The following is a 17,043-nucleotide window of genomic DNA, read 5'->3' on the forward strand; positions in this document are numbered from 1 at the left end:
GGTTCAAAACTTCATGATAGTTAGTTTATTAAAAAAATAAAAATAAATAACAAAGACAAAGTGCTTACATGTCAAATGGAAGTATAGGACATGTTTAGTAATTTTATCTCACCTTTTTCTTCCCAAGTGATTTTTCAGCATAAATTCAACTCAGTGTTTTTGTTGAGCTCATTTAGATTTTCTTTTTATTGTGTGCATAATCTGTGTGTTTTATTGCTGTTTTTGTGCCTTTAGTTTTTTTTTTTTTTTACATTTTACGACCAGGGAATTAAAGTCACTCGTAAGCATTTTTGAACTGCATATTAAATACAAGCACACATCATTTGAAGCATCAGCACAATTTTAGAATATAATGAATTCCCTAAGTTTAGCAGCCCCACTCTCAATTATGCAGTCAACATGTGGCAGCTTAAAAAAAATCACACWTTTAGAGCAGCTATTGTCAGGAGTCCATGCAGGAATACCTGCCTTACTTTAATATTTAGACTTCCTTTAAAAAAATGTCTCCTTGCCCTTCAGAAATAGCCCATATTCTTGCACAAATACAGTTTTCCTTGAAAAGGTAATTTAAGTAAAAAAGATGGAAATACAAACTGCCTCTCAAACAGCAGTAAATTGATGCTCTTTGCAGAAAACCTGTGCTTTTCTAATATTAGAAACAGCTTTCCCCTCCTTTACGAGCTTCTTACTGTGAACACTGAGGCAGTTGTGGCTCAACAGTGATTTGCAAACTTGAAGGTTGGCAGTTTGATGCCCAGCCCTTCAGGTGCTGAAATGTTTTTAGGCAGGACACTAAACCCCCATGCTGATATGCTAATTGGTGTGTGATTCTAGGGAAAATATGTAGTGTGTGTAATAAAAAGCACTGTATGAATGTGTGTGTATAAGAAACGCATTATAAAGCATTTTGTAGAATCCGAACAAGCTTTAAAAGGTGCTATTTAAGTTCCTAATACTTAATGCCCGGCAGGCTGCTGAAATGCTTTCTTGCTGATCCAAGCCAAAGTTGCTGCTTATAAAAACTCTGTGTATCATGTTAATTGGATAAACAATGTGACTGATTGAAAATTTGCAGTTTAAGTTGGCGTGAATGTGTGGAGAAACAAACAAATAAATAAATGGATGGCAGCCGCCTTGTCACTGAAGTGTCTTCAACCTTTTCAACCGAGTATAAAATTTCATGCACTTGGGCTCAGTGGAGCTGGTGGGATGACATTTTATGCTTGAAAATCCCCTATCCCACACTTCATAAGTCATGAGGAGACAGAACTCGGGGCCCACATCTAAATGCTAGCATGACGGAAATCAGCGAAGAGCCTGAAACTGTAAATTAGATCTTTTTATGTGCCATAATTTAAGGGACCAAAACACAGACGGAGAGATGAAGCAGCTGTAAACTGAAGCACAGTCTGTTTGAATACAGAATATGTTAGAATATGTTTGAATATGTTAGAATGCAGTTCTTTTTTTGTTGTTGAGCTGGATAGAAACATTGTAAAGTTGTTTTCTTGGGGTAGAAATGACTACAATAACACAAAAACRTATTTATTAGCATTACAAAATGTTTGTACTTGTACACATATTCTTTGTTGTTTTCCACTCTGTTTGACCCATGGATCTCACTGCATATTAATGCTGGATTTAAACACCAAACCAGTCTGTAAACATTATCAGCTGGGCAAACAATACACTCCCTAAACCAGTGGATTAGATAGAGCGCTGCTTTGGCAGATTTCAGGAAGTATGATGTGAGTTCTGGGATGGATGTATTAAATTAGATTACATCACTGCGCAAGAGTGAACACGTCTTTAAGCCTTCATCAGAAACTCTTTTTTTACTTTGAAGGACATGAGCATTAATGAGAGATTCACAAATGCTTCATGATGCATTAGAATGTGAAGCAAGATCCTATTTAGTCCCTGAACCTTTTCATGTAATTGGCTTTAATTAAGAATCATGACACAGTATAATCAAGTGATGAGGCTGCTGAAAAGTAAACCAGCCTTACATTTCTGCAGTTTGATTTGATTTATTTATTTAACAGGAAAAGATTATTAAAAAGCCTGACTCAGCATAATTGCTGTTTTACAGCAGGTTCCTGTTCTGCAGCACATAAAACACTCAGAAATACAGCATCACAATCACATCATTATACACCATAGACACAAAGACAAAAAAGCATACCAAATTCTACGTCTTGTGTTGGTCACAAATGGCCCCAAAAATTCATGCATGAAAGCTTGATGCAAGAGGGCAGCAGCTTAAGAAAACGATAACGTTCTCCTAATAAGATTTGTAAGAAAAAAATAAAGAATATTCTGTGCTGGTTTAGCAAACAGACACTCTAAACAAAGTGTTTGTAGTAATGAGAAAATAAAAAAAACGTGCAGATAATGTTCACCTAACCTGGTAAAAAAATAAAAATAAACACATACCCTGGTTCTACACTTTGCTACGTACGAGGGTCTGGACCCTCGGCTATTGAGAAGCAATTTCTTGCTGGAGGCGTAGACTCTGTTGAAGTTTAAAGCGATTGGATTTGATTTACCTAACTGCTAACGTTCAGCTGTGATCCATGTAGTGCGCCAGCTCGACCGTGAAGGAAGCTTAGCTAAGAAGCTAACTGGAAATAGCATGTGCTGTACACAACCATCCTCTAATGAGAGGAGAGAAGTAGCAAACTGAACAAGTCTTATTGTGGTTTCATTCACTGCCACAGCTAACATTGCTGAACTCAAAAATCGACGTGGTCGTTCACGACTCCTTCCGTTTGCTGATTGGCCCCGTAGAAATTCTACTGGAGAAGTCCCAGACAGAGCAGTGAAGGGAAACTAGAATTGAGTGGAACTGTGTGTGAAGGCAATCGCCAAGCTAATATTTACCTGTCATTTTATTTAGCTAGTAGGGTCATGCTGCTAATAAGATTTTTTATGGCTTAAAGATTAAGAGATTGTTTGATTATTTGCAAGACTTGGATCAACACAGTTAAGTCTTCATAGTTTTAAAAACTGCTGGAATGAGACTTTAGGATGAGTGAACTTTAAAACATCTGAAGTGAACTCTAGCAATTATAAAGCCCCTTACCCCCTCCAAACAGGCAATAGAAAAACATTATTTTCTTTTCTACTTTTGTTTTACAGTAAATTGTAGCATTTTTTTAGAAGCTGAGTGGAGATAAAACAAGAGGATAGACCAGTCTTTACTGAACTGTACAAGTGTACTGTGTACAAGATGTAATTTTCCATTGCAGTATTTAACAATGACTTACTTTACCTAGAGCCTCTCCAAAAAAAGTTTTTATTTTCATTTTGTTTTGTTTTTCTATATACTGTAAAGCACAGAAAATGTTTTGATTTTTAAAACTTTATCTCTATTAAAGAGCAACAAAAAGTGAGTGCCTGGAGGAAACCCATGCATGCATGGAGAGAACATGCAAGCTGTACCCAGAAAGGCCCCCGGCGATGATTCCATCTGGCAACCTATTTGCTGAGAGGCAACTTTTTCTAAACTGGGTTTTTGTGTTTTTTGCATTTTCTACTGTTACTGTAATTCATTTCATTTAACAACGTCACACCTGGATTTTCTAAAGAACACATGAGCCTAATGACTAATGAGCATCTCCAACATCACTCTTACCCCACGGAGAATGTTAAACCATGAAAAAGATTGTAAACACATTTGCTACTCAGGCATTGTTTGTACGGATGGTAATAGTGTCTGTATCACAAGGAAATAATATAATTTATAACAGGAAAATCATTCTTACAAAGCTTTTTTTCCCCATTTTTAACTTTAAAAAAGCTTATCCTTGACTTAAACTCTACAGTGATGCAGCAAATTCCCTGTACACCTTCTGACAGCACAAAGATGAATGATGTTTATATGCAGATTATTCCAGCTCCATAGAAAACCCTACTAGTACAACAGCAGATCTCGTGCACCTTGTTAAGCGTTCAAAAACTGAACAGAGTTAATTATGCATATTCCCGCAGGTGGAACTCCCATGATGCCCTAGTGTGGAGGGGAAACGCAGAAACACCATAAATTAATGTTTCCCCTCTGCTTTTTTTGTGTTTCCTGAACAGTCACAGACCTTGGTGGTGTTAAGTTATTTTAAGTACATGTTGAGGTGAATATGATATACACATTTCTTCCATGGTTGCTATTTTTCCTTCTCCTGATGCCAGGCTGTCTACTCACTTTACATAACCTCTCAGCATCAKTGAGCAGCAGGGGGCAGGCTGGCACTCTCATCCAAAAGTCTGTTGGCTCCCAGCCTTGAATCATACCAGTTTGAATAGGAAACYATTTAAGTTTAGTCACAAAATTCTTTATTTTTAGGAAGACCTATCTGCCACGTCATGGGTTTTGYGCTTTGAATTGCATCTAAATAGCTCCCATACCAAAAAAGTGACGACTTATTTTCTGCACAAACAAGCAGAGCCTTTTAATCTATAAGTGATTAATGAATAAATCATCTTCTGAGCCTCTTCCTTTCTTTTACCCATTGCGAGGTGATGCATCTCCCACAGAGCATCTAACTGGCCTGCTCTTGTCTCCACGCCATCTTTTTGTGCGTCCGATCGTAATTTGTAACCCTTATCTGCGCCCTCAGGCAAACTGGTGGCGATCGCGATCATCGATGAGAAGGACCCCACAGAGCAGAGCAGCAGGTACAAAGAGCGCTGAAATTAAAAAGCACAGCTCTTTATAAATTGCTCCCACACTTCCCCACGATAGCTGCATTTAGGTGTGTGGCTTTCAAATAAAGAGATAAGACTTGCCGTTATTGTTTGGCGCTTCCCCACAAATTGCTGCCACCAGCTAAATAAAGATAGACTGTGACTTATGTGGTTTTTCACTCTCTTCTCATTTGCTTTTAGATTAAAGACCTTGATGCAGAGGGTGGCGAAGGAATACAGAGAACATTTTAACAGGTGAGGCACGGATGTGCGATGAGGTCAGAGATGAAAATCCAATTTATACATTTATTCTGGGACGGTATACTCACGGGGGAGCACTGGCTGTCTATTCACAAGCAACTTTTTGCCGTTGTCAGAGCACGTCTGTTTTTTGTAGCGGTTCAGTAGAAAGGTAATTATGTGAAATGTCAGCTTCCAAATGTAGGTGTTCTTTTCAGCTGTCAATCACAAGCCCAACTCGGCTTTTATTAATGCATAATTTCCTCTTTTTTTTCTCCAGCTCCACTTGTGCAATAACAACTTGGAATAAGGTGTTTATGATACGCACTGTGTTGTTTGACTTTTTTCCTGTGCTGGAAAGGAACTGTAACAAGGCAAAAGAGAAACAATAAAAATACAGAGCGTATAAATTTCATGGCAGGTTGGAAAGAAAGCTGTCGGAAGTTGACGATGATGCGCACACTCGGGTGTTTAACAAAGGACTGTTGAATGAAGCGCTCATTCGGTAAGAACAAGCGGTGGGTCATCCTTTTAACTAGAGGACTCAGGTTAAAACAAGCATGTGCTCCGCTGAAGTGGCTGCTGCTTTGGAATAAAGACGTGCYTCTCAAAGTGCCATGATCAAAGGATTTCAGCCTCTCCAGGCATTCCCATTAGGGCTGATTGAATTACACAGATCTCTATCATCAATTACACCACTATCCGCCACGTTACCTTGTGCTGCTTTTTGAAGACATCCAAGTTTGAAGGTTCCCACTGAGATCAGAGCTGCCTGCAGTGTTCTGACACACCTAAGCAGTACTCATAATTACAAGTCCCCGACTGGAGTGTCGCCCCCGATGGTAGGTGGAGGGAGTACAGGGAGTGAAGAGATCACAGGAGATGACTGACATTTCAAGGAACTGATGCTGTTTGATGTAGTAATCAGTGTTGTGGCATTTGGCTCACCCACCATTTGTGGCATTTGTGTGTGTCTGTGTGTGGGGGTGATGAGGGGCACCTGGTTGTATTTGTGCAAATTGTACTTGTGGGCATGTTTTTTTCTTTCATTTGGTCGGCATGTGTGCTCAAATACTGCACCAGTTTATTATTGTCTTTACTTTGATCTACCAGTTGCTGCTTGTAAAACTAAAAAAAAAAAAAACCTTATCACAGTCATTGAGTCTGAAAATTTTGACTCTGGCTCAAAAAAACCTTTTGAACTCAGATTTTTTCTTTAAATGCAAAGAAATTCAGCACAATCCAGGTGCCAAAATGCATTTTTACGGCATGACTAATTATGATATGAAACGCCCAGCTTTATACATGGGGTATTTCAGGAACATTGTTGTACATTGTTTTGTTTTTTAGGTTTCATAACTTTACAGTTCACWCTGATGGCTATCATCAATTTGTTTTCAAAAACATTTTCTAACCCTAATGTATTCTACTGGACCAGTTGGTAGCATAAAAAAACAGGAGAAAGTAGCAAAGGAAACACATGTTACCCCTTAGTATCAAAGCAAAAACCAAGTGGTCGAAATCATTAGTCTTACCATTTACTTGAAAAAAAAACAAAAACAAATACAAACTGCTTAAACTGGATTTTATATTTGTAATATGTTGGAATTTAATTGATTTTAGGTTCTGATTATTCATTTTCATGTATGTATTGGTAGTTTTTGTATTAGTGGAAAAGAAGCTGATGGTGTCTACTGTATTTTTTGCTTAACTTTAAAATAGGGACAAATTCTAATTCTTAGCATCTTTGTTTTTTCATTAGAAGTTCACACTTTAACCGGAATTTTCTTCAAAATGTCACAATTTTCCACCTCATCGCCTGCGCTCAAATGCTATTTTAGTTCTAAGTAATAGGAAAGAAATAGGTAAAACAATTCACACTAATATCACACTTTTAAGACCCCTCTACCCTGTGTTGTGCTGCCAAAACCTGTCCCTTTTTTTTTCTTTTTCTATTTATGCCATGTGATACAAGCAGCGAAACTCCATCTGAGTGTGTCCTTTTGAAATAGCTTCCCGGTGTGGTGGAATCAGAAGCATGATGTGTAACATGACAGCCTCAGTTTCCAGTGTGGCATGTTCCACCATGCTGCCTCTCACACATTTGTCAATTTGGATCTGTGACTTGGGTGAAACAATAATGCCCCTGCCATCCATCTCAGTAAGTGCAACAGCACTAAAGTCGAGTCTTTTGTGTCCTCTCAATGTATTTCTCCCAGTCAGAAAAACATTTTAAATTGGATTGGCAATCAGTCACCTGTCAACTGATACTCATGGTCCAGGTATCTTGTTAAATACAAGGATGAGAAAAAAAATCTTACAATTACTTACAGTAGATTTATCATGGCTAAAGGTGCAAAAAAGGTTTTTCTTGACCACAAAAAAAAAAAAAAAAAAAAAAACATTTTTCTGTTGAGTAGCAAAGGGGTATGAAAAGAATCGTTTAGCTTCAACATCATATTTTATGTACTCGTGCACTGTAATGTCAGTTTTAGAGGTGTTGATAATTTTCCATTTATTTTTGATTCATATCTCATTGTGCCGCAGCTTTTAGAAAAAAAAAAAACTTGCTTAGAGATAAGCTTTATTCCCAAACTGACCTGCTATTGTCGGCAGGATTATCTCAATCTTTGACTACTTTTTTCCCCATCGCAGCCATCAAAGTTTTTATCTTGCTCAGTTTTGTCACAATCATATCGTTTATATTAGCATATGTAGTATTATTTAATGCCCAGGGGACAAATGTCCTAGTTGTAGCTATGATTCAGAATTTATAATATCTATATYTCGTAATCGGTCATTTAATGGAAATCACTGCTTTCCTGGTCTTGTGCAGCTCCCCTTTCCCTTGTCCAGCCACAGTACGCTCTGCTCAGACRTTGTGCAGCACAATGAGATACAAATTGAATTCCTCTTCCTTCCTTATCATTTAGATAAATAACCTGAGTCTTTTCTGTGGTGGTGGGGGAAAAAATAGATGCAGCAGACAGCACAGTATGRCGCTTTGAGGATAATTTTTTCCCCCGTCTTCTGCAGTGACAAAGGGAAAAAAAAAAACCTTTGCGTTTCCTTCAATAAAGTTTCTTTGTGTGATATTATGCATAAGAAAATAATGCCTTGGTTTGTGCTAATGCTGTACAGTTTACAGAACCAGGAGAAAAAGTTTTTTTTTTTTTTTTTTTGGACATTTCATTTTCTCAAGCCACTGATTTTCCTTTCATCCCCAGGGACTTCCAGTTTGGCCACATAGATGGGAACGACTACATTAACAGCCTCATTATGGGGTGAGTGTCTCATATCCAGCCTCCTCCCCCTCCTCTCCTGTTATCCTTCTCCTTCTCAGCCTCATGTTACCTTCTGTCAGCCACTTATCCTGCTCTGCACCGGCTTGTAATGCCAGCCTTTGCCATTAAGGATGCTCTCTTGTGGAGAAGTCAATTACACAGACAGACTGTCATTTTTTTTCAGTGCTTTTTTGCAACTTTTAACCCTCAGACTATGGAGAGCCGTTTTAGACATCTGACAAAAAAAAAACAACACAAAGATCCAAATGCAAACACTCCTACAAAACTGCACGGAAAAGGTCAGCTTGGTTTAAAGGACATTTCAGGAACTTCTGAAGAGGCTGTGTGTGGCTTAAATCTGTAGTGGTCCTGTGTTTTTAATATCTCTCCACAGAGCAGCACTAATGATGCAGTAAGACCCTGCTGCAGCAGCTTTGTGCCCAGTCTGTTAGGGTGTCATGCTTGGTGAGACCCTCCATCTGACTTGCCACACTTTTAATTAGACAGAAAGCCCCACTATAGTGTTAAGGGCCATTGGGGCTCTAGCAGTTGACTTGTCTGTTTTGTGTCTTACAGTATCTCATTACGTGCGTCTGTTTAATTTTGTGTGAGAGCCTGCGAGCGTAATGGGTCCGCTGCAGGATGTTGTTTTAATTTGAGCATGTTATTGTTTGTAAGAGGCAGATTAWAGCAGACGTGGTCTCCTAAGTCCCATGTAATTAAGTCAGCGTGTCAGCGAGGATCGTGGAAGTTGGATTTGAAATATGACTACGTTCAGCTAACAAAGTTCTTGCGCKGAGTTAAAATTAGGCAGGCACTTTAAGGATAAAGGAGGTGATTAGCACTTCTAATTTTGTATGGGCATATACTGTGTGCACTTCACTAGGTTTTTATGAGGCTGAATTTGGCTGCTGTGGTGCAGGATTAATTGCCCTCTTTTGAGGGATGAAATCCTGGCCTGTCAGTGTCCGCTAATCCTCTCTCATAGGAGGACTGTAGAAATAAATCTGATGGCTTTTTATCCTTCTTTCTGTCATCACTGTGATTACTGACAGCGGTCTGTCAGTTCTYTGTTCAACTAAAGGCTTCTCATGTTAACATTAGAAGTGCATATACATAAGAACACATGAACAATGAGTGACATTCAAAGTCTCGAGCCCTTTCATGATGGTAGACTTTGTGTTTGTGTGTTAGGAAAACATTTCATGAATCATATGTCAATTTTCAACAACAGATWCAGAAAGTAATCATAAATGTTTATCTGCAACTGTTGAACTTTTAAAGTCAACTTTAAACAAGATGGCTAACACAGCTAATCAACCTTAAAGGAGACACATCTTACTTTTAAATTCTTCTTTTTCACATTTAAATCATTCAGTTGGGGTCTATATAAAGTGGAACTGCAATGGTTTTGTCTAAATTTCCCCTTATTGTAACTCCACAATCCCTTCTTTCACCTGAGATGTTTTTCAGATCAACTCGTTTTGAGGCTGTCTTGGTCTGTTGTACTTTAATAGAGGGGTTTACAAATGTATAGTGCTGCAGAAACATTTATTTACAAATTAATTAAAATATGTCAACAACAGAAGACTTGTCCATCCAGCTTTACATGTTGGAGCCAGAGGAGAATGAAGACCATCAAATTGTAGTTGGTAAGTCCAGACCTTATTTGCCAGTTAGGTCGCAAAAATTGTGACTTAATAGTTTAGAAAACGAAACAGAGAATAGAGAAAACTGAACAGATTGAAAAATGACTCCAACAGAATATGAAGATATCTACACAGCACCGGGAGAGACTAAATTAAACTTTTCTGCACTCCTGCAGACTCCAAATACACAACAAAATGTATTTTACAGTGAATATGGCATGATATGTCCCCTTCAACAAACACAAAAATGGAAACACTTCATTGGTTTATAGATGCTGAGCTAAAATTTGTGTGTGGCCATAGTAGAGTCATCCTTATCTTTTAATCCAAGCAACAGATTAGGCAAGAACTTTGTTTACAACTTTGACATTACTTTTGAAGTCAGCTTTGTTAGCAAACTATTCCTTGGATAGATTTTAGTGAGCTCTCATACAGTAACTGTTTTATTTGCGTCTAAAACTAATTAAGTGTTGAAATAAACCTGATTCAAGATGGCTTTTTACAGAAATATCAATGTTATTTTAAATGAATGGGTTAACATTTAGGGAATTATTAATTTGGACCTGTTTTTCCCTCCTGACAACCATGTTTGTTTATTGTTTTATTGTCTTTTAAATTGTATTATTTGATTGTCAGTAATAGAGTCCAGATGACAAAAATAGTCAAATTTGTTGTTTAAAGTCAATTCAAATGTTTCTCCTTTTATCTCTTGTCCCCCCTTTGCGTATCAAAAATTGTATCTAATTTTTTAAAAAATTTCAATATCAAGTTTAGTATTTTTGTACCAGAGCAGCTTTATTCTGATGTAGTATTTAGAACAACTTTTCGTGTGTACCTAAAGTTATATTATGCTGACACTGCTATTTTAATCCTGGGCCTCCCTTAAGGGAGAGGTTTTGAAAGTCAATAAAACCCTCTTTTCTTTTAAATAGACAAATCGTCATTACCAGCCAGCCTCATTCCTTTCATTTGGACAATAAACAAATATAATTGGTATGGTATGATTTTTAAATGAAATCTTATATGGYACTTGTTTTCTGTAGTGGAAATAAAATGATTAAGTATGTCCCTTCATCACGGTGCCAACCTCCCCAGTAGTGCCACTTACAGACATAAAGGCTAATTCAGTTTTACTTTAAATGGGTGCCATCTGTTGGAGTAGCCTTTATGTTAGATGAAAATATGCATTCATTACGTGTGCGTGCGTGTGTTTGCGTGTGTTGTATGTGTTTACGTGATTGCAGATCTCAGCTGGACAGAGTTGTGAAGCGTTGATGACTCCACCACACAGGCGTGTGTGTTTGCACTCCTGATCCCAGCTGGGTGAAGGATTGGGACATTGATGGATATGTTTGCGCATGTGTGCAATTTGTTGCCAGGTTGAGTATCACCGTGGGGATGGGAAATGGCAGCGCAGTGATGGACTGTGTGTGTGTGTGTTTGTGTGTGTTTTCACATAAATCTAAGCACCGGGATACCTTATCTAAGCTAAGCTTTGGTGTTGCATGAGATGTGTGGAGGAGGGATTAGTTGTTTTATGACCTTATTCCTTATCTTGCTAAGATTTATAATTCCTTTGCCGATTTGTGGAGCTTAGCAAGCTCAGGAGTGTAAAGTGAAGGTTACCGTTTGAGTCCTCTGCTAAAATGAAGATGAGTGGACTGCAGGGCTTGTTTGTGTCTCAGCATGGCTACAGAGGGACTTTCCTCTGGACTCTGCAATTTTCCTTTAGTAAAACAGAAAAATATTTTATGAATAAAAAAACTGAAGAACAGACCAATTTAGATTTCAAGTTTCCCTTTTTTTAAATAATAAATTCATAGTTCAGATCTTCTGATGTGAGGTTCTGTGGAATGTTTCCAGATCTTAATTGAAAAATAATACTGCTAAGTGGCCTTGCTGGATGATAAATTGTCTCAAAARTTACTGCGATAAATGATAACATTGTTTGAAGACCATTTTAAACTAATATAATGCTCCCCGCCCGCCTTTTAAAAAGGTTACAAATTGAACTAGACTGGAATTTAGGAAAACACACAACAGTTGCTGAAACTAAAATTGCTTCCCACTTTCTCTATCCAAGCTGGTGCAATTTTTCTGTGCTTCTTCTTCTCCTTCATAAAATAACTGTGGTCATCCTCACGCTGCTTATGAAATCTGTGCAAGTTTATGGTGTTTCTGTGAAGCTACAGTCAGAAAACAGTTGTAACATTGGTACCCACTTCTATCTAAGCTGGCACAATTTACTCTGTATGTGTCTTCCTCTGGCTTTATAAAATAATTGTGGTCAGCCACATGCTGCTTATGAATTTTACAAAATTTACTTAGTATTAAAAAGTAATAAATCATCTAGACAAACCCAAGGTTTTACACAGTGCTGTGAGGCCGTCCTGAGGCATCACCAGCTGGAAGAAGGCATCAGAAAACCAAAGACACCTCGTTAGCTAAATGCCTCTTAGTGGCGTTCTCGTGCTACAGAGTTTACAAGACCATTCGCTTGGCAAATACTCGAGACAGAGTTCAATCCGCCCTATGCAAAGGAGTGTCCTGGATTTTAAGCATGTTCAAAGAAATTGTAAGAAAAAGGGCTTAATTCTCCTGCTGCTCGTGTCAGAATGACCCACAAAGCCTCTGACCTAAAGGCAGCAGGATTTTTAAATAGTTTTCACAAGTCCGTTAGATGCGTCTCAATTATGTTTTTGTAATCTAAAGTGCAAGAGCAGCTAAGATAACTGCTCGTAACCTTTCCATAGAACCTTTCTTTAAATTGTCCTTTTAGAAGTAATGCCACTCCCAGAAAAGCCAGTCTGTGCTGCTTTCTCACTGGCAGAAAGAACTCTTCATTTAATTAAAAGTTGTGCAAAAAGCTTTGTTTATCTCATCTATTCTTTTTCTCCTGTCTTGCATTGTGTGTTGCAAATTGCTTCCATCTAATGATTCACTTTGATAATAGCACCCCATGGAACTAAGGTTAAGAAGATTAAAAGCTGATTTTTTTTCCTCAGCGAGGTGGCCGTGCCCTCCGTAATCATCCTCAACACATCCAACGAGCAGTACTTCCTGCCCAGTGAGCCGATTGAGACCATGGAGCAGCTGGTTCAATTCATCAACAGTGTTTTGAACGGTTCTGCACAGGTCAGAATCCTCCACTCCTCTCCGCCTTCCTAGTCTCCCATTCCTGCTTTCTGTTTACGCATTCAGCTCAGAATGGCTCATTTGCCCCCTCCTTCCCCTCGTGTTGTACCATTGTAATCACACAAGTACTCTTCATTAATCAGGCGTGCTGTCTTGCATTGTAAAGCCCTCCTGAAAAAATATTCACACCAAAAGAATGATTTTTGCAATCTCCTTTTACGTGTTTATATTATGTTTTTCTGTTTTATTTGGACAGATTATCTACAAGAATTCTCTTTTAAATCAAACACTGAGATTACTACATGGCTCCGTGTTGTAGCATGTGCACAAACATGGGAAAAGAAATCTGTTTTTCCTGCTCTGCACTGAACTCACCAGATGTATGACACCATAAGTCAGGCAGTCAGAGGTCCTCATTTTTCTGTTTCCGAGAACATTCTGAGTTATTTTTTACTTAGTAAAACAAACCAACTCCCACCAAATAAACAGTAGCAGAAACCTCCAAGTTTCTGCTGTACAGTTTCTGCATAAAGCCTGGACAATTTAGCCTTTTTACGTCATGATGGTAATGGGCTGGTTCATGTTTCATGTAGAACTCAGAATAATGGTGGTTGGAAAGTATGTTACAGTATTCACTGTGGATTTCAAGGATGTTCTTGTAGAATGCGGAGAGCATATTTTYTTTCCCTGTGAATGGAAAAAATAAGTATTTTTTTTGCCACTTTTCAAATAAAACTCATACGTTGTGAAGAGTGGAATACAGATGGTGAGTTTTGCTTCGTGTAAGGGCAGATTTGGAAGTCTGTGGCTCGAAGTGTATTTTGTTTTTAGATGCAGACTTTTTTCTTTTAAGTATATACTTACACCCTGCTATTGTGACACATAGTCCAGCTTTAATGGTCTTCTATTGTTTCCCCATTTTCAGCAAAGCAAAAAAGAAATCCAACATGCTATAAAAATGGGTGTAATAAAACAAACTTTTTTTTATTTGCACTGGCCTCACGCAGGCTAAGATTGGTGTGCAACAGCTGCTTCCACAGGGATTGTCTCCTGCCCACCTTCAGCTTGTTCACAGAGCTAATTACCTGGACATCCTGATGAATTAGCATCAGGACTGATCACTTATTTGCTGCCCAGGTGCTTTAAGCTAACTAATGAGCTCATGTGGAGCTGAGCTGCTGGATAACACCCATATTTGAGTTTCTCCTATTATATCATTTTATGCAGAGAAGGATATTAGGGTATTTAGGATCTAATGGGTAGATGGACTTGATGCATACACTGCAAAAGCGTCCATCTAACCAAGTCGTTCAATCTTATATGAAGCCAAAAATGATTTTAGATCTTGTTTTAAGACTGATACACAGTCAGGGGGCAGAATGTGTTAGATTATTTTTCTTAGCCTGGAAATTTTTCCTTATTTGAAAAAGTCTTATCACGTGAGCTTGTTTTACTTCACTGACAGATCTTTCACCTAATTTGAGAAGATTCAGACTATAATCTAGTATTTTTAAACAAATTTTTAGCTGGTTAATTTTTTTCAGTGTAAAACTTTAAATTAAGATGTTTTTTTTAACTTTTTTATTGTTTAAATTAAGTTCTCATGTAAATGTCATAAACGGCATACAGAATTATTATTTATAAGCAATGAAGACAAATTTGGAATTGAATAAAAATGATAATGTATTTTTTAAGTAAGTTCAAACTTGTTCAACTTCAGTTTTACATATCAAGGCATTGGAAAAAAAATCTTACCAGATCTTAAAATTATGTTAATCTAATAATCACTTCACTGAACCGTGTCTTGCAGGCATATGGAGGTGATGGCTTCATTCAGAGGATAAAACGTGTGGTCTTTGATGCCAGGTCCACCATTATGGTAAGTTCATCTCTATTCAGTTTCCAACATGCGGACAGTTGAAGAATTCTGTAGTTCTTAAACACAGGGCAGTTTCAAAAAGCTTTTTATACCAAAGCTAAATCCAGTGTTTTGACCTCTATATTACAACACATGGGATTATAATTCAATTGAACACATTTAGGAACATTTTCGCCCTAAATGAGCTTCCTTCATAAGGTGGCTGGGCTCAGCCTTAGTGTGAGGAGATCCGTCATCAGGCGGGAGCTTGGAGTAGAGCCGCTGCTCCTCCGCATCGAAAGGAGTCAATTGAGGTGGTTCATCTAATTAGGATGCGTCCTAGACGGCTCTGTTTAGAGGTGTTTCAGGTACATCCCACTGGTAGGAAGCCCCCAGGAACACCCAGGACTCGTTGGAGAGATTATGTATCCTCTCTTGCCTGGGAATGCCCCGGGGTCCCCCAGGACGAGCTGGAAAGTGTCTCTTTGGGGAGGGATGTCTGGTTTTCCCTCCTGGACTTGTTACATCTGCAACTGGACTATGGATAAGCAGCAGAAGATGGAGATGGAGATATTTAGGAACAATTTTTATAATAAAAACATGACTGTGTTTGTGTAAGAAGGGTTAATTTTGCACCCTATAGGTTTTGTGGACTAATCAAATTCTGAACACTTATTTTATTTCTTTAAAAAACAGTATTTAAAAGACAAGTGTGGGTGTACAGCAGAGAGTATGCAGTGCAGACAGTAAACACAGCATGGACAGAAGGAAACAAGCTGCTGAGCAGGGGGAGATGGACCAGTGTGACAGGAAAGGGTCAGGGAGCTGAACTTGGTCCTCCTCTCACTTCTGCTCCAAGTAGCTGGTTCTTTCGGGAGAACTAGTGTTTATTTTAGCAAGGGTGTGATAGGAATGTAAAAACACAACTGTGTTGTAATACTTTTCACTTGGTGCATAAATTTACCAGTGGTTCAAACTTAATACTGAATTAAAAAGTAAATGTTGAGGCTATGAAACCTTAATGAAAAAAGTGTATTGGATATCAATATTGGTGTGTAGTGCCATTATAATATCAACTGTTGTGATAAAACACAACATGGGTAAATTAAATCAGCTAGTTTAGAAACCTCTTGGAATTTGCATCACATTTGTTTGGCATGCTCCAAGCTTAGAATAAATTTATCTCTGGAAGACATTTTAGTTTGTGAGGAGGGAGCATAATTCAATTCAACTTCCATAAATAATAATGTGAAAAATGCTTGGGAAAAAAAGACAGACTTTAGAGTACAAATATATGAAAGTAGAAGTGAGAAGGGTTTTAGAAAATTAGGGTTTATTTACTGAAATGACTTGGTAGACTTTACAAATTTCAGTGGGAAAAGAAAAATACCAAGCACTTTGTAAATAATGTACAACTTTTAATGTATGACTCTTAATGGCAGTTGCACAAAGCGAAAAAATTATTTGGCTTAAATTACTGTTTTAAAAGGAATGAAACTAAACCCACTGAAATTTTTCTAAATTAGAATCATGTTGACTAAATTAGCTTACAATTAGATGATTGGATGAAAAAAACAGTTAACAGGTGTTATTATGTTGTCCTCAAAGTACTTATTTTAATGCGTCTCTGACAGAATCACGAGGAAGCAACAGCATTAGGTCCAAATGAGTCATAGCCAGCTCCGAGCGTAGCTAACCCTAGGCCTGTCGCGATAGTCAATAAATMAATTAATTGCACGATAAGTTATTTTGAGGTTGGTAAAAAAAAATGAGGACGATAAGTTTCATTTTCCTGCTTGTTGGTTTACTTCCTCTCTCTCCCTCTCTGTGCTCTGCTACACAGGGGCTCAGCTGACTCCTCCCCTTCTGTTTTCTTAGTGTCGGGAGGAGTCAACTCTTGCGTTAGCGTGAGAGCTCATAGCAATAACAAACTAAAGAAACGTTTCAAAGCAGAACGCGGCTGCTGCAGTGTCGGAGCAATTGCAGAGCCTGAAATTTGCTGCAGGGAGACACACAGAGAGAGAGGAGGAGAAGGGATGGGGGCTGAAACTCCCCCAGACCCGCGACAAACTCGTCAAGACTTTACCTGTAGCTCCCAAAAATAACAGGAAACTTAAACGTACCAACACCCCAAAAAACCTGTAGCTGTCCCAACAACTCATGAGGAAAACTCTGAACTGTCTGATTTCCTCCC

The 17,043-nt window shown here is 38.2% G+C and overlaps 1 protein-coding gene across 1 annotated transcript in view; it reads left to right on the top strand.

The window, feature by feature from the left end:
* The window catches only part of tmx3b (thioredoxin related transmembrane protein 3b), a 43,779-nt gene that overhangs the window by 20,116 nt on the left and 6,620 nt on the right, over positions 1 to 17,043 (top strand). The window contains exons 11-15 of the mRNA XM_014008368.1: positions 4,617 to 4,674; positions 4,885 to 4,938; positions 8,151 to 8,207; positions 12,862 to 12,991; positions 14,802 to 14,870. Of these exons, the coding sequence (XP_013863822.1) occupies positions 4,617 to 4,674; positions 4,885 to 4,938; positions 8,151 to 8,207; positions 12,862 to 12,991; positions 14,802 to 14,870 (368 nt within the window). The remainder of the gene's footprint in view (positions 1 to 4,616; positions 4,675 to 4,884; positions 4,939 to 8,150; positions 8,208 to 12,861; positions 12,992 to 14,801; positions 14,871 to 17,043) is intronic.

The sequence above is a fragment of the Austrofundulus limnaeus genome, unplaced genomic scaffold (assembly GCF_001266775.1).
Source record: "Austrofundulus limnaeus strain Quisiro unplaced genomic scaffold, Austrofundulus_limnaeus-1.0 Scaffold49, whole genome shotgun sequence".
Taxonomy (NCBI): domain Eukaryota; kingdom Metazoa; phylum Chordata; class Actinopteri; order Cyprinodontiformes; family Rivulidae; genus Austrofundulus; species Austrofundulus limnaeus.